The sequence below is a fragment of the Desmodus rotundus genome, chromosome 10, assembly GCF_022682495.2.
Source record: "Desmodus rotundus isolate HL8 chromosome 10, HLdesRot8A.1, whole genome shotgun sequence".
In the NCBI taxonomy this organism is placed as follows: domain Eukaryota; kingdom Metazoa; phylum Chordata; class Mammalia; order Chiroptera; family Phyllostomidae; genus Desmodus; species Desmodus rotundus.
This window is the reverse complement of record NC_071396.1, coordinates 11,274,065-11,291,226: the sequence shown is the minus strand read 5'-3', so window position 1 is coordinate 11,291,226 and position 17,162 is coordinate 11,274,065. Positions and strand designations below refer to the sequence as shown.

General features: G+C 42.7%; 1 protein-coding gene across 6 annotated transcripts in view; it reads left to right on the top strand.

Moving 5' to 3' along the window:
• The window catches only part of ENAH (ENAH actin regulator), a 102,347-nt gene extending 87,119 nt beyond the window's left edge, over window positions 1-15,228 (top strand). For all 6 annotated transcript variants that reach the window (XM_053912628.2, XM_053912630.2, XM_045184421.2 and 3 more), the window contains 7 exons: window positions 319-464; window positions 620-677; window positions 1,479-1,527; window positions 5,219-5,285; window positions 8,298-8,376; window positions 11,088-11,145; window positions 12,254-15,228. In XM_053912628.2, the coding sequence (XP_053768603.1) occupies window positions 319-464; window positions 620-677; window positions 1,479-1,527; window positions 5,219-5,285; window positions 8,298-8,376; window positions 11,088-11,145; window positions 12,254-12,291 (495 nt within the window). In that variant the 3' untranslated portion in view covers window positions 12,292-15,228. The remainder of the gene's footprint in view (window positions 1-318; window positions 465-619; window positions 678-1,478; window positions 1,528-5,218; window positions 5,286-8,297; window positions 8,377-11,087; window positions 11,146-12,253) is intronic.
• Window positions 15,229-17,162: the final 1,934 nt, after the last annotated feature.

Below are 17,162 nucleotides of genomic sequence, written 5' to 3'. Positions count from 1 at the left end.
GATTAGATTCAGGTTGTGCATTTTGGGGGTGGGTTATGCATTTTTTTTTTTACCACCAAAGTAACGTGTCCTGTTCAGTGTATCACACGCAGGGCTGTGTGGTACAGTTTTCCCCATGATGGGTGACGTTGGCTTTGAGAAAACTTCTGTCGCTATATGAGAAGGCCACTGCTGTTCACCCCACTAGTCGTTAAGACGTTTTAAAATAGAGGTTTCTATTGAGATTAATGCTGATACATTCTGTTTTGAATGTAACATAGTCAAAAACACAGTGTTGGTTGACACAGGAGTGTGTTATGTATGTTATGTTTCATTAAGATGGAGGACGGCTCTTTCCCAAGTGGGGGCAGTGCCACTGGTGTGAACTCGGCCTCATCCAAAACAGACGCGGGCCGCGGAAACGGACCCCTTCCTTTAGGGGGCAGCGGTTTAATGGAAGAAATGAGTGCCCTTCTGGCCCGGAGGTAAGCGAGAGAGCGTGTGCACATGTTCGGAGTCCAGAGTCTTTTCTTAATTTTTTTCCAAAATATAATTTAGCTACATGCAGTCCTTCCCTCTTGGAATAGCTTTTATACTGAGTTAGATGATTTTTTTAAAATACGATTTATCTTCTTTTTAGGAGAAGAATTGCTGAAAAGGGATCAACAGTAGAATCAGAACAAAAAGAGGACAAAAACGTAAGTTAATGAAGACAGTCCGCACACCTGGGACTAGGAGGCTCAAGCGCGAAGGAGGCTTTTCCTTCAGGAAGTCGTGTCAGCAATTGGCTTGAACTTAGGAACTGGCTGTTGCTTTTTTTTTTTACTCTTTAGATATTAAAAACAGCTTGTTACGAGTATTATTTATAATTCTAATAACATTCCTAGTAAAATGTGGCGTTGTGCGGAAAGCCCTAAGTTCAGGCCTAAGAGTTCAATTCTCTACCCAAGTCTACTGTTAAATGAGTGAACAGTCTTTTACTTGTTTTTGTTTTTTTTGTTTTTTTTTTGGTTTTTGTTTTTCCCCTTCGGGTCTCCATTTCCTTGCATTTAAAATGAAGGACTAAGACTCAATCAGCAGTGTTCAAATGTCCCGTTCCCCCCCCCCACCCCCCCCCCCCTGGAGCCTGTGGTTATTAGCTATTGCCTCCTTCCCAGTTCAGCTGGGCAAACTCAGCTTTATCTGCTGAGTAGCCTGGTGTTTAACAAATAGTGGAATTGTTTTTCCTGCTCCATTGGGCCCTCGTTGGCACCATTCCTCAGGTCCGTCACTTCTGTCTGGCCTGATAGCATTCACCAGGCAGGTCTCAGTGAGAACACCTGAGGATGGGAGCTACGGGGGTCGGGACGGGGAGACTCTGGGAAGGTGAGAGAAGGGAGAAGCCTTTCAGACTGATGAAAGAACAGGTGGGGACATGGCAGAGAGAATGTCGGAAATGGAAGTACAAACTATGTACGACAGGTTTGTGATACTGTTAATATTCATTTCTGTGTATTTAGGAAGATTCAGAGCCTGTAACTTCTAAGGCGTCTTCAACAAGTACACCTGGTAAGTTTCAGAGATATATTTTAAGCTTTATAAACGTACTCTGTATAGTAATGCTCCCCATATTTCCCTGTGTTTGGATCAAGTGACTAAGATTTTACTAAACGGTTTAGTCACTAAACCATCACTAAAATGTTAAAAGTTTTTGTTCACACTTGAAAGCACTGACTTTTTCCCTTTCTTTTCCGCCTTTTGTTATCCAAGAAGCAGCTGTCAATTTCTTTTTGATATTGGGAGACCCATAAAAACCCCAAGTTTTTCTCTGATGAATCTTTTTTCGAAAATCATACTTTTTACACATTTTCTGTGTGACATTGATAATGATTTGAGGTTATTCACTAAAAGACAATGCGTCATCAGATAAAAGGGAAGTATTTTTAATAATTGATTCTTAAAGGTAAAGATGGAGCATGTTAGGGAGCATCATCTCTTTCAAAACATCCTCACACTGAGAAGGCTGTCACTTACCCACCCCTGTGGCTAATAGTGATCATCAAGGAAATAAAGCTCCTAATTGGTGAGGGAAACATTTTCTTTAAACTTTCGGGAAACATTCTTGAATTTAGTGAAGTTGAGAACTCTTGGGCATGGACTATGTTACTTAGAATCTTAACAAAATAAAATCTTAACAAAATATGTTTCACCGGAGGTACTTAATGAGTACGGTACCCACGATGGGACTGTGACGTTGTCACATAGCCACAGGTCATTTCTTCATGTTAGACCAGAAGATCAGGGGTGGACTGTCCCCTGCCTTATCTAATTTGGAATGAAGCAACATACATTGGATGACTCTGATGAATTCGTATCTAGAATGAGCCGTAGGAAACCATTACAGAGAAATGTCTATATTGACTCCTACCTGCATATTTTGACTTAGAGACTACCAGTGCCTGAGTCCCACTTTTTAGAAAACACACTCTCGTTTTTGTTTTTAGGGTTGTAAGCTATTTGTAAAAGGACATCGTTCTCGTTACTGAAGTGACTGTTCAGTAGTCTGACTGTGTTATAGTTGACGTTGGGGCTTTGCAAACTCTTTCTCCTCAGCTCTCCTCGTTTTCCCTCTGGATAGGACGCGAGTCCGTTTACATTATCTTCATAAAAACTGTCTGGTTTGTGACCCACTTGTTTTAGCTTTATCTTTCTTTTATAAGCCAGAATTAATTATATATGCTGTTATTAATACCCCAGATATTTAAAAAGTCAACTGTAATTTAGGGTCACAGACCTTTTAAAATTTGAAAACAGTAGAAATCCTCTCCCCAAGGAAGAAAAAATCATATTTTTATACAGATTTGCTCATAATTTCAAAGTTTTTATGCATTCCCTGAAAGTTATGCATAGACCCCAAAGTAACAACTCTTTAATATATATCCCTGTGTTTAAAATACAGAAAACTAAAGCGAGGTTTTCCATGTGTTCTGTGTGTATTTGTGTGTGTGTGATATAAATATCAAGGATGCATCCAGAAGAGCTGGGCTTCTTTTTTCACTTCTTTCGTTTAGGGTTTTGTTTTGTTTTGTTTTTTTAATTTGCATTGTGCCAGACACATGACAAGCCTTTAAAAAGGCCTGGGCACCAGCTGGGAAGATACCCCCCCACCCCCCTTGCACGCACACAGTTGATCTTTTACATCCATGTGTTAAATATGAAATAATGTGTCAGAGAGGAAGGACATTGTATCGTCTGGAACCACCTGGGTATCTTCAGAGAAAAATGACATCTTACTGTGTGTTGAAGGGAATTTAGTCTGGCTGGACATAGAGGAAGGGGTGATGCTGCACGGGGAGGACGCTGGAGACGAGCAAGAAGAGGCTCGCCTGACTAGAAAGGAGAGTTCTTTGTGTGCTGGGGGGGAAGTTTGGAAGAGTGAGTGAGAACCAGACTGTTGAAAGCTTTTTATGAAAAGATCAGGAGTTTAGTCCTGGCTGGGTACCTCAGTTGGTTGGAGTGTTGTCCCGATGCGCCAGGGTTGCAGGTTCGATCCCTGGTCTGGGCGCATGCAAGAGTCAGCCAGTGAATGCATCAGTAAGTGGAACAACCAAAAAATCTCTCTCTCTCTCTTTCGCGGCCCTCCCACCCCAATCTCTCTAAAATCAATTACAAAAAAGAAAAGATCAGTAGTGTAGGCTTAATCTTGCAAGGAGTGGGTTGATAGTTTAGGAACAGTAAAAATGGCAGTAGTAAGCAGTGTGACATGGGAATCTGGGGGGGCCGACACGGGGAACCCATCTCAAGAAGGATCCAGCACAGTTCCAGACACCTGCTGAAGGCGACCCAGCCTGTGTCCTTCCTCCTCAGACCGACCTGGGGCCCCCTAGAGAGAGGGCAGCTTCTCTCTCTGCACAGCTGAACTGACCTGTTCCTCACCAAAACCGGAGGAGCCCTTTTAACATTAGAAGATGATTTGGCTGATGGAGAAAGACCCCGGCCCACTGCTGGGCATTAGCACTCACTACACCATAGCATGTTGGAATTACTTCTTCATCCCTCCACATGCCTCTTCTTTGGTGACGGTGTCCTGGTGGCCATCCCCCTGCCTGTCCAGCTGTCCTTCATTTTTATTCAGGACCTCCCTCTCTACACCTACTCTGGAAGATGTCTCTTGGATGTGTTTCTGTCCCTCCTGGACCTAATTAAAAGAGAGATTGATGATTGGTCGATGAGCAAAGCCAGATGAGTGCTGACTCTAAGGTTTCACATGTAGCCCAGAACGAAAGTAGCGTTTCAAGGAAGAGTGCGAATTGGCTTTTGCCTGTGTGTAGTTTAGAGAGAGCACGCTGCTACCTGAGTGAGCGTGTGAGGCCGCCAACTGAGGGAGAGCATCGGAACGTGGGGTTTCCTGGTGAAAACTGTGCCCTGGGGTCACAGCTCATACTTAAACTTGATTCCCAGGTGGCCAAATGCTTTCCCGTGACAAGATTCCACTGCTGGTTTCAGCCAGTGAGCATGGCCAGTGACAGCGCTAGCGATTCAGCCCAAATTAGAGCAACGCTTCACAGCACAGTAGACTGCTGACCAGTGCGTCACCACACAGCTGCTGTGGTAGGAGCTGACAGTGAGCTTGGGAGCATTTAACTGGAATTGTCTGCCGAGTCCCAAGAATTGGTTTCTTAGGGAGTCGAGGAAGTACAGCAGAAATTGCATGACTCCGAAGTTTATTTGGAGTTGTTTGAATTTTTTTTCCAAGAGGACAGCTTGAATTTAGATTAAATATCAGAAGTTATCACGACAGTAAAGATTTTACTTTTTATTTCTTTTACTTTTAGCACTAAAAATAGTTTAAAGTAGTATGGTAATACTGTCTCAGTCTAATAAACTTACACTATCTTTTAATTTAAAATAATTTATACTGTATCACAACTACTTAAAAATATCCTACCCTTATTCTGATTATCCTGTCTTTACCAGAGAAACTTCTTTCCTCCAGTGTATAGGATTATAGTATTTTCGATTTACTATCTAAGTACATCCCAGGGAAATGTCACACTTGCCCATTCTTCTCATTTTAAGGTCTGAAATTGTTCAAATTAGAATCCTTATAGATTTTAATTCAAGTTCAGAATTGAAAGTAAAATTTCTTTATTTGTATTACTACATAAGCCTGTATCATGGTATTTAGTATTTTATTTGTTTTACAATAACTCTGGGAGCATATAAGATTTTTAGTAACGTATGTTCTTTATTTTTAAAGAACCAACGAGAAAACCCTGGGAAAGAACCAATACGATGAACGGCAGCAAGTCACCTGTTATCTCCAGGTATCGATGTTTTTTCTAAGTTTTACATTACACGTTTATCTGAAAAAGGAGTTGGCACCTACATTTGTATGGCAGAAACAATGGGTGGCGGGCCTGAACTTGGGCAGCGGAGCAAAGAACACACCTGTTCCCACTGCGGTTGGACAAGCGCTGGGCTCCTCTGTGTTTCCATTAGTGATTGTCTGAATTCCGCCCCACACTTACGGCCAGCCAGGTGATCGGACATTCAGGTAGCCTTTCTTCCTCCCAGTTTTTTTTATTTTGAGAGCTTCAGAACTGCAGGAAAGTTGACAGAATAGCACAGCGAACACGCATGGACCCATCACCTACATACACCAGTTGTTAACATTTTGCCACATTTACTTGAACTCTTGTCTGCACATGCACACGTCTTCCCTCTGAATAGTTGGAAGGCAGTTTACAAATGCTTGTTGCTTCGCCCTGAATACTCTTTGTGTTTCGTCCTAAGAACCAGGACATTCTCTGTAGAAACCTCAGTACAATGTCACTCTCAAGAAATTTCACACTGAACAAAATAATATTACAAGGCGTAATATATTCCCATTTTCCCGTTAGTCTGAATGACATGCTGTATTTTGTAAATGTAATTTTTGAAAGAAACTTAACGTTTTAGACAGAAAAGCAGCTGGAGAGAAAAGACTGCAGTGCTTATGAGAGAGCAAAATAAAATTCTGAATTTGTAAAGTAGAAAGAGTTTTGCTCTCTCTGTTCAAACTTCTAATTATAACCAGGTCATAAAAAATAGTGCCCCAAAGTAAGACCAGTTAATTCGTGTTTCTCCAAGTGGTCAAGGAGATGCAGTATTCCTAAGGTAAGCATACTTTATTATCATAACTAAACTTGTATCACAGGTTTTGGACATACATGAAAATTTTTTTGGTATGAGGCAGTTTAAAGGTCTCCCAGAAACGAAAGCTATTTTTCCTAGAGACTAAAAGGGTTTTTTGCCTTTTCTCTCTGAGCTGTTTGCTGTATTTTTGCCTCATAAAGCGCGGACTTGACCGTGCTTACAGACGTCTAATAAGAAAGGTACGAGGACGGGCCTCTCGTCGTCACCGTCACCGATCTGCTCTGTGTCAGCCTAAATACGAATCGGCACTCGGGTCGGTGCGGCGCTCCGGGTGGCGCCGGGGTTTGCCGAGGACACTCTCGCCTAAGCACCCCAGAGAAGCCGGGCCTTTTGAGTGTGTAGGTGCTTGTAGTTTCTAAAGGGATGGGAAGAGGGTCCGGCAGAAGTAAGGCCTGCTGGAGTGCGGTTGGTGGGGTAAGAACATGGGTGTAACCATTTATAGTTTTAATTCGAACATTTCACCTAATAGGTCCTATGGTGTGCTCGAGTATGATATTGTTAGGTTGCAGAATTACATGCTTCTGGTTTTGTACTTAAAGAGGGGTGTTATTTGTGCCTCGCCCTGTATTGGACTTTCGAGGAAGATGTAGAGATTCGTTTTGGTGCACGTATTTTTCTGTGTCTGCGATGCCTAACCAACACAGTCTTGGAGTGCACTCGATGACTTATTCCGGAGAGCAGGACTGGACAGTGTGGGCAGATGAAACGCACAGCCTGTTGACCTTCAGAATGGCGTGCTAGACCACACTCTACACAAGCACTGTGACCTGCGTACTGTGGACCTCAGTACGTCTTAAGTGGGTGTGGCACTAAGTAGTCTCCTCTGCAAAGTGACAAGTGCATCCTCGCAGGAGGCGAGGAAATACGTTGTGTAAATCTTCTTACCCCCACAGAGCCTCCCTCTGTGCTCACCAAGTGGAGCTTTCCGAAAGTTGCTTTCCTTGTTCCTGTGAGCATTTGCAGACGTCTGATGCGATGTAATTGGTGGACTTGCTTCACACAGCCTCTCAAGCAGTGCTATGTTTAGTGGTAAAGCAGATCAGCTCAATATTTCACCTTCACAAACTGCCCGTGGGTCTGAGGTATAACGTGCCCTCTAAGAGAGAATGCAGTTATAACTTTGTAAAGATCATTGATACCCGTCGAGTCTTGGTTCGGGTGCTCCGGCAGAACTGGAGTGAGCCGGCTAATGGCTTCACGCCGCACCAAGCTGTGGCCCCACAGCTCCGAACCAGTGGATTTCCCACTTCGTATTTCCTTAGTGCCAGGCTCGCAGAGGGAGCCGTGACCGACTTAGTTGATATTGAAACTTCTGCTTAAAATATGCCTAATCCTGAAGATTTATTTCTTTCTGTGAAAATTTTAATAAAAGCTGAACTTTGGAAAGTGCAGTAACCGACAGTCAGCTTCTGTGTGGCATTTCCTTTTTAAAAAACAACACAAAGCAAAATGAGTTTATGGGAGTAGGTAGCCAGAACAGCACCGTTCAGATGAGCTCTCCTTAAAACTTCATCGGGAAATGGCCACATAGCCAATTGGATGTGAATACACTTTTAACTGAATTATCACTTTTCCAACATGTTTATTTTTTTGATGTTTGAAATGGAATTAAAAAAATACGTAGAAATTGTGCTTGCTGAAAATTTTTTTCCAGCCACAATCCAAGGTGTAGAAGTTGTAATTGCTTCACGGTAGAGTAAAATGCTTGGTTTCATGTTTTCCCTTCCCCTGGCTGTCGGCTATCCAGTAGGTGATGTACAACTTAAAGGAGAAAACAGGAGTGTGTCACTGGGGCCTCGGAGGTGGCAGCTGGTCTTTCGTCTCTGTCGTGATCAACACGTCACATGCTACCTGGTGACCTGCCTCTTGCACAAAGGCGGCTGTCTTCTACTCTTCACGGAAGAAGTCTTACCATCTTAGCACCTTTTTCTCATTTCTTTACAAATAACTGGAAGTTCTGAGAAAAGTAAAAAAACACTTTGCGTTGTGTTCTAATCAGCCCTGCAACTTTGACAATTTAACCCAATGCGTTTTAGGAAATGTATTGAAATGTGGAGCTGGGTTGGTAAATTTACAGTTATTTATGAACTCTGTAGATTTCCCGAGTGTGTTGACCTGTCCTGGAAATTTCATTTGTACAGACCCAAGTCGGCACCCTCATCGCAGCCCAGTGCCAACGGAGTCCAGACGGAGGGGCTGGACTACGACAGGCTGAAGCAGGTGGGTGCGTGGGGGCAGCGGTCCTCTGTTTGCACTTGCTCCTTTTTAAAAGCATCTCGCGTGCATGTATCTGACAGACTGTGAATGGACTTGAAAGGCACATAGAGTTAAGATAGTTTTCTACAAATTAAGTGGTGACATTAGCACTCTATTATTTTTTTGGATTCTCATGTTCTGGTTCAGTGGGTTTGCATAAAGTTTCCGCGGAGGTGGAGGGTGTGGGCATTGCTTTAATGGGATAGTATGAATTTTAAATGTCTGTGCCTGGTGTGTCTTTGTTTAACAGGGGAAGCGGGCCCCCACTTTGCACTTCCATTGGCAGAAACAGACCTAGCAAATCTGGTTTTAGTGCACTCTTGTATATTTCTGCTTTCTTGGTAACAGTTTGGGAAAATAAATCAGAAGCCTTAAAAATGGCTTAGCTTTGACACCATCAATTCCACTTCTAAGAATTTAGGCTAAGAAACTATCATAGAAGTGTATAAATATATAACATGAAGGAGGGCCCTGCAGGAATCATGAGTGAGATGATATTCGACAATGAATTGTGAATACATGCCCACATTAGGTGAAACACACAGGCAACCAACACTGTGAACAGTTATCTCACCTTTATTTAAAAAAAATTGTCCCTATTTCAGATATATATGCATTATATTTAATACCTATGTACTCAGGGAAAAAGTGGAAGGAGTAGATGATAGATGATGAAATCATAGATGATGAAATTGTGTGGAGCTTTAAAATACTTTATTCCGAGAAGACATAAAATATATATTTTTTAATTGGGTACTATCAAAAAGAATCAAAATGGCCAGCCGTGAAATCTTAGTAAAGTTGACTGTCAGCTTCGCAGACCTCAGTACAGATGGGTCTGTAAGGAAAAACGTAATGTTTGTCTTCTTGTTGGGTTGCCCCAGAAAATCATGGTGATGCTAATCGCTCTAGTAGCATGGGCTGGACCTAGCGCCAGGCGTACGCTAGGGTGGGGTTCTTTGCGTAACATTGTCCCCAAATCCTCATGGTAGCCCCGTCCTGTGGTGTTCGTACTCAGATTTGCACACACAAGGTCCAGAAAAGTCCAGTTTCTTCAGTCCCACAGCTAAGTAAGCAGTGAGTTAGGGTTAGAACTCAAATCTTCCTTCAGGCCCCATTTTCCCCATTCTGTCACTCATTTTTTTCCAATGCCAGCCAATGTTTGCATGGGGCCCGAAAAGGCAACAGTGTTGCAGTAATGAGTTCAAAATTAACTGGGACCAAGGCAATAATTTCAGATGACCCTAGTTTTTGGACAGCAAAGCTTTTTGGAAAGCTAAACAGAGTTATGTAATTTGAAAAGGAAGCGTGGGGTGTTTGATAAAGCTCCTGTTTTCCTGTGTGTTAAATATGCCTTTGTTTTCCTGAAAAACATTTGGAAACAGCACTGGCACACCCTTTCTGGTAAGTTCTGGGCTGGCTGAAGAGTGACAAAGGAGAGGAGAGATCTGATTTGAGTACAGATTTTAAGGTTAATTTGAATAAGGGTATCTGTTAGTCCATACAGTCATTTCTGTACCTCGGTTTTCTCATTCGTAAAATGGAGGAATGAAACCACTTGATAGTTTTCAACCTTATTTTAAACAGGAATAGCTTTTTTTAAAAAAAGATGAACCTTAAACACAGAGCAGTTTAATTTTACCTGAGGGGAGGGGTGTGCAGTATTCAAGTCGCCTAATTCAAAACTCCCCTTTCCTAAGGGCAGCTGCTGTTTTCACCATTAAATTTGGTTACCTCGTCAGCCCCTGTAGCTTTCATATTACACAGCCCTTAATCTTTTTTTAATGGTGGGGGGGTCCGTTATTTCCAATTGAACTTCCAAGTAGAAATTTTGTGAAAATACGTAAAGATGGTGTGGTTTTCGTGGAGGAAGGAGGGTCCCGAGCATCACTATTAAATGGAAGTGTAATATGGGCCCGATAAGAACCTTAAAATGTCGAGTAGCCACGTGCAATGAGAGCAGGGAAAGATGTGAAATTTCCGAACAATATTTCAATATGTAGAAAATATTACAAAATTAACTACTGAGTTTACTATACATTATTTTCTTCATGCTAAACTTTCGAAATCATTTAGAGTGCATCCCTTTTCAGACCAGCTGCACTCCAGTGCTCCCTCGCTGCTGCGTGTGGCTGGTGCCCGCAGTGCGGGCCCCTCCCGCCCTCATCTCCCCACGAGGGCAGCAGCTGAGGGCTCTGCAGGGGATCCCTCGATTCCTGGAAGCTCGGCTTGGCAGCTGTGCTGATTCCTCAGGAATCCCATACTTCAGACCAGACGACAGATTTGCCAAGAGCTGACTGTCCAGTCGACTGGTCTCCCCCTTTAGGCATCTTCCTGCAGCACCCTCAGACCGCTCCCAGAGGCCAGACAAAAAGCAGAGTCCCTATCTTTTCGGGAGGTTAGCTGAACTGTGCCTTTCACTGAGGGGCAGAGTGATTAGTTTAGTTTTAGGAAGCGTCTGTTTCATATCCTGTGAGGCTGGAATAAGCCGAGATTGGGAAAGTAAAACTATTAAAACAAAAATTTCCAGGGCTGCTCTTCTAGCACATAAAGTTGTGACTCCAGAAACCAAAACCAAACATATTTTATACAGTCTTAAAATTTTACATGGGCAAGCGTCTTTTTGGCAGTAACTTTTTTTCTGTATTCCTCACGTTTTTCTCTTAATATTTCAGGACATTTTAGATGAAATGAGAAAAGAATTAACAAAGCTAAAAGAAGAGCTCATTGATGGTGAGTGTCTAAGCACATTGGTACTCCCATGAAGTAATGTTTAAGAATAGCAAGTTTTTAAGCGAACAGGAAGAACAGAGACAGGATCATGGATACAGAGAGCGCTTGGATGGTTGCCAGATGGCGTGGGGATGGGTGAAGAGGTGGCGGGTTAAAAAGTGCAAATAGGTAGTTACAGAATAGCCATGGGGATGTCAAGTCCAGTATAGGAAATGGAGTAGCCAAAGAACTTCTATCCATGACCCATGGACATGAACAATGGGGGGGGGGGTTGCCCGAGGGAGTAGGGGGGCAAGGGAAAAATCAGGACAACTGTAATAGCATAATTAATAAACTATAATTAAAAAATAGAATAGGAAATTTTAAGAAAATGCAAATAGTACTGGCCTGTGTGGCTCAGTTCGTTGGAGCGTCGTCCCATAAACCGAAGGGTCGCAGGGTCTATTCTGGCCATGGCACACGCCCGGGTTGCAGGTTTGGTACGCCCCCGCCCCATCAGGGTGTGTAGGAGAGGCAACTGATGCATGTTTCTCTTTCATGTTGATGTTTCTCCCCCTCTCTGCCTCCCATCCCCTCTCCCTAGAATCAGTAAGCATGTCCTTGGGTGAGGATAGAAGAAAAGAAGAAAGTGTAGATAAAGTAATAGCCAGTTTATTACTTGAGGGCGTAAAACAGACACTTTTCCATAGTGTACCCTGCCCTTTGCTTGGCGTGTGGGAGGAGCCCGCTCTCAGTCCTGGAAGGGAGACAGAACATGATCCCTGTTTCAGTTGCTGGGCAGTAATTGCTGGAAACCAGGGTGAACAAGTCTCTCCCTGGGTGACCTTTACTCATCCATTCCATCACACGGCGCTCTCGTTCTCGAGCCCACAGAATCAGTGTTTTCGTTGGGAATAGAAAAAGGAGAGCATAAGCAAATACACATATATGGAAATTAGTGTCATTTTTGTAATAAGAAAATTCAAAGGTCTCTGCGATGAAACATGCAAAATCACCGTGTCTTTTTATTACTGTTTGAACACAGCTCATTAAAATTTCTTAAGATTAAATCACTCATTTATTTTATCTTACTGTATTTACTTTGAATACTTTTCCTTTTCCTACCCAGCCATCCGGCAGGAACTGAGCAAGTCAAATACCGCATAGAGAAACAAACTAAGGAAAGATAGGACTTTACTCTGGAGAAAGGAAGGAACACCTACAGACAACAACTGGTAACAACAACACACCCCCCTGCATTTTGTGAGCTGTGAGAAGATGGAGACAGTCGGAAGGAGGGAAACACCAACATACTTTGAAAACCTTCAGACATTACTACCCTGGCGATAAGCTGTTTCCCTCCCAGTTCGCTGCTGTTTTCTGACCTTTTCAACAGGATGGAAGAGTCGTTCGTGTAAGAGTTCCTGGAACAGTTACACAGAAAATGCGAAGCCCGTCAGGCAAGATCGCTGTGCGTTGAAATATTTTCATGTCAAGATAAACTCTCTCATTTCCCACAATCCATTGCTAAAATAAAGAGGAGAAAGGCTTAAGGAGTTTTTTCCAGAGCGTGCTGACGAGGAGTTCAGCGAATCACGCTGTTGTATTGTAAATGTTTCTCTCAGGTCTGTCTTCCTATCATATTACTCCGTGACTATTGAGATGAGCCCTGCGCAGGTGGAGATCACCAGATGTGGGACAGGTGGGACTGTTACGTGCTTTCCAAGGGTGGTATTTATGAGAAAGTGTCCTAAGAAAGATTTGTCCAGCTTGAGGAATTTTAGAATGATAGGAAGTCTCTCGAGTTAGCCTTCAAGCAGTTTTGTAGAGTACAACATAAAATTCGTCCAGAATTTAAAGATTTAGATGCCTTCCTAAATTGTTACAACGCTTTACCAAATCTATGACTCCTACATAACACAAACCAGTGGTCAAATGTAAAACAATATATTGTAGATTTACTGTAGGTTTTCAACCTTTTTTAGATTTATGCATGTGGACATTTTTATAATGTAATTACTACCACCACAAAATTAGCTTTTTTAATTGCAGGCAGTTAATGCATGTCACAGTAATACGTAGTGGCCTTGGCAAGGCCTAGTCCCAGGGGCGACATTTTGTAGCATACCGGGGAGTGGGAGGAAGGGACGGAATAACTTTTTATTTAAAGCTAATTTCTGCACTACCTTTTTTTCTCGATTACCTGCATGAAAAATGATGAGGACTATTTTGTGACTTTAATTGGTAAATATGTTAACAGAACCAAGTAGTTAATCTTTGACATCATGTCTTCAGCTCTTTGTATTTGAACTTCTGTCATTTCAATGGTCTGAAACATGATTCGGAGCTTCACAAGAAGTGTGTCTTCCCGTGGGACTCAGACGCTCGGTCCCTGAATTTGGCCATGACGATTACCTAGGTGCCCTGCAGGTGTGCGGGTAGTCAGGCACAGGCTCCTGACCGCCAGGCTGCTTTTGAATCTCGTTGCTGAATTTCGTTACGTTGAATTACAAGAACAAACGATGAGGGCCGCAGTCAAGGTCACGGAGGTCATTCGGTGAGGGGAAACCAGTGAGGAGCTCTGCATAGTTTTCTTTTAATAAAGTGAGACTTGGGTGGTGGGAACGAGGAAGTCGATACTCTACTTACCACTGCAGATGTGCGTGTGTTGGCACGCACACACGCGTGCGTACGTAATCCACTCCCTTTTCTTTGAAATGTGTAAGATTAAAGTAGGGGAGAAATCCTGTCTGCTGCAATGATAGATTTTTTTTTTTTTTTTTGAAAATTTAGGAAATGAAAAAATTCTCCAGGCTCTCCATCTTGATTCATGCTTGAGTTGTTATGTGCCATATTTGCTTTGAAATCTTTGATTGTTAGAAGTTTTACTAAAATTTGGAAGAAATAATCACTTTTCATTTGCTCTCCGTTCGTAAGCCAGAGCGTGTTGACAGCATAGTTTCCTAAACGCTGCCAAAGCGCAGCACGGCCACGTCAGACAGGTTCGAACGAGGGAAAGTTTTCCCTTGTTAAAATAGTTCCTGTTTCCGTAGAAACTTCATTTTCAGAGTAATCTGTGATGGATGAGCTCTCAGTCAAGTCTCCAGTTCTTTTTCCTGTCAACTATTCACTGTCTACATTAGGAGTAAAGGCATTGTGAAGATGCAACAAGCTTATAAAGTCCTGTTTTTTAAAAGAAATAGGAGGCATTTCCAATCTTTATTATTGTACTTTTGGTTATGTAAACACTCATGATATCAACGTTTGTGTCCCCTATCAATCTGGTCAGAAGTAACTTTTGATTTTGTTGGTTAAGTTCAATAGTCTCCAGTAGGATAGAGGACTCTGGGTACAAGTGGTCCAAAGTAAGACGAAAGACTACAATAAAACGCTAGATCTTAAAAAGAAACTGGTTTATGCACTAAACGTTTTGTGCCTTGGTCTAATATTAACACGATGTCTGTGTAAAATGACGAAAAAGAACCAGTGTTGAGTCATGTGCATTTCCCATCGTTTTGCATTCTCCCAGATGGCTCAGTGCGTTCTCTCCAGACGAGTGATTGACTCACTGTGCACATCTCCTGTCCCTCGTGGCAGTTGTCACTGTTAGAGATTTCAGTGATTAAAATGAGACACAGAAGCCGAAGTGACTTTCCTCACCTGGACTGTGCGGGCGCCACGTGGCGATGATGGTCTCCGCGCTCCTCCACGGGATGTCTGACGCAGTTTCGGGGATCCTTTCTGACCGCAGGAGGGTACTTCTGTCCTCAACACTGTGACCCGACCCGTGACAAATCTGTGCTGTTCACTATGTAAATGGCTCACAAGTCAACTGCAAACCAACTGAATGTACAAATCTTAGTGCTGGTGCTGAAATCTCTGCAGAATAGTCATCCTGATTTCCGAGTTTGTTTCGAAATTTGTGAGCATCAAGTGTCAATCAAAACCGAAGACGAAACACTAATGAATGTCGACTTCTCACGCGTTAGGTGTCCTTGTTAGAGTTTTCGGTTCTCGGCCGTTTCTGCCGTACTGTTTCGTTGACATTTCCTACACGCTAACTCCGTTTGTGCGACTGAAATAAAATTGCAGTATATACATGTTGCTTGTTTGTGGCGCTTAGATAATCTTCTCAACGAATCTGTCGGTTCTAAAATAAGTTCTATTGAATGTGAAAAAAAATCACTTTTCAGAGTCCATGACTTCACTACTTAAGTTTACATATCACGCCACCATTCTTTAAAAGATTTCATAAAAGTCATAAATGCTGAGGACCGTGCGCAGAGGGAACGTGTGTGATGTGTCTACTTTTTGTCTGAAACAGCCGTTGGCTGTTCCCTATTTGTCCTTATTTTCTCATGGCCCCGCTTGACTCCGTGTTCTTACTCTTATAGTCGAGAGAATGAGACATGTTTAATTTTACACCATTTTGTCCCGAAGCATAGTCAGATACTTAAACTCATTTACACAGTTAAACTTTTCCTTTACGCAGCCTGCAGGGCAGACGACGTTGTATGGGAAAGGGCCTTACCCAGTACTGCATTTTAAATATGTTGAAACCTCTGTGTGTATTGTGTGTTTATACTTTGTGCCAATTTCTCGAAACCTATAAGCAGCGGTTCCATTTTAAAATTCCAGTGTCTTTCTCAGAAAGGCAGCTGCCTTGCCTGTCCTGTTAGCGGCCCCCACTGTCCCCCACTGTCATCCTTTCCCTGTCCCGTGGACCGAGCATCCTGTCGCTCACTGGTGTCTGCAGCGCTAACAGCGTCGGCTGAGTTTTCTCCCTGCCTCAGGTTCTTGCTTCCTTCACATATAAACCAGAGTGTTTGTCTACAGGCGAAACGTCACTTCCCTTTCAAGAATGAAAGAAGTAACAGATGGAAACCTCCTACATTTGCCTGGCTACAGCTTTTATGTCTCCTGGATCTGTATGTATTTTCAGGGCCGTTGTGAAGAACCGGCCTTTAAATTCTAAGTGGTGGTACCCTTTGAAGCACAGTGTACCAAGACAAGCTACAGGAGCTCTAATTACTTTTTGTAGCCACCGTAACCGACCCTTTAAATCCTGTCGATTAAAAGCATAAAAATGGCATCGTATCCAGCCTGCTGAGTGAAAAGAACCCTCTAGGAGCTCCCAGTTCCTTTATGTGGCTATTTAAAAACCCACTTTTCTAAGGGCAGTTGCCACAGCATTCATTTCAAACCCGCAAACCTGACTCTAGTAGCACTGGTTTTTTAACCGATGAATTTGTGTCTGTCCCTCTCCAAAGCTCTAAGGAATGTGAAAGGTATCTCCAGAGTATATTGCGGTTAGGGATGCCTAATACCTCCCGACGTGGCACTGAAAAGCCATTTAATACTTATATTTAGGTGCTTTTGAAGCCAAAACTTGAAGTATGTGTGAGGGATCTTGTTTTAGGTCCTTTTGGGTGCATAAAGACATAGGGGAGAACATTAAAGAATAGTTTTTCTCTGGCATAAGCGCATTGGACTGAGAACGTCGAGTTGGTCATCCCTCCAGAGAGGCCGTTGCTGTGAGTGGAGTGCCGTTGCGGGGTCTGTAAGGTGGGATTTCTTTGTCACCCCCCCCCAATAGGTTGTGGACTTAGTGCTCTTCCTGTCCCAAGGTAACTTGAGAATCGAGGTTCTTATGTATGTTAACGTTACAGGAAAAGTGAAACCATGAAATTTAAAAGTATAATTGATGAGAAAAGGAAAATATAGTACCGCAGTAAATTTAGGGTGGTTAGGCCTATTCGGCATCGACATCCGTGATGACGTCAGGGTAAGTCCTTTCTTGAACACCAGTGGTGAATTCACATACGGGGCAGAGTGAGTCCTTTGGGAAGCATACTTGAAAGCTGCCTGAGTGTGAACTGGGATTTTTCTTTCTAAATAGTTTTTCTTTGTAAAGTAACAGTGCTTGGGAGACGGTAGGTACGTGACTTAGTCGTCATAATTTAGGGTATTAAAGGAATTACTGCCCCGTGTATTGGTTATTTCTGTTAAACCTGAAAAAATCAATATATGTGGCAGTT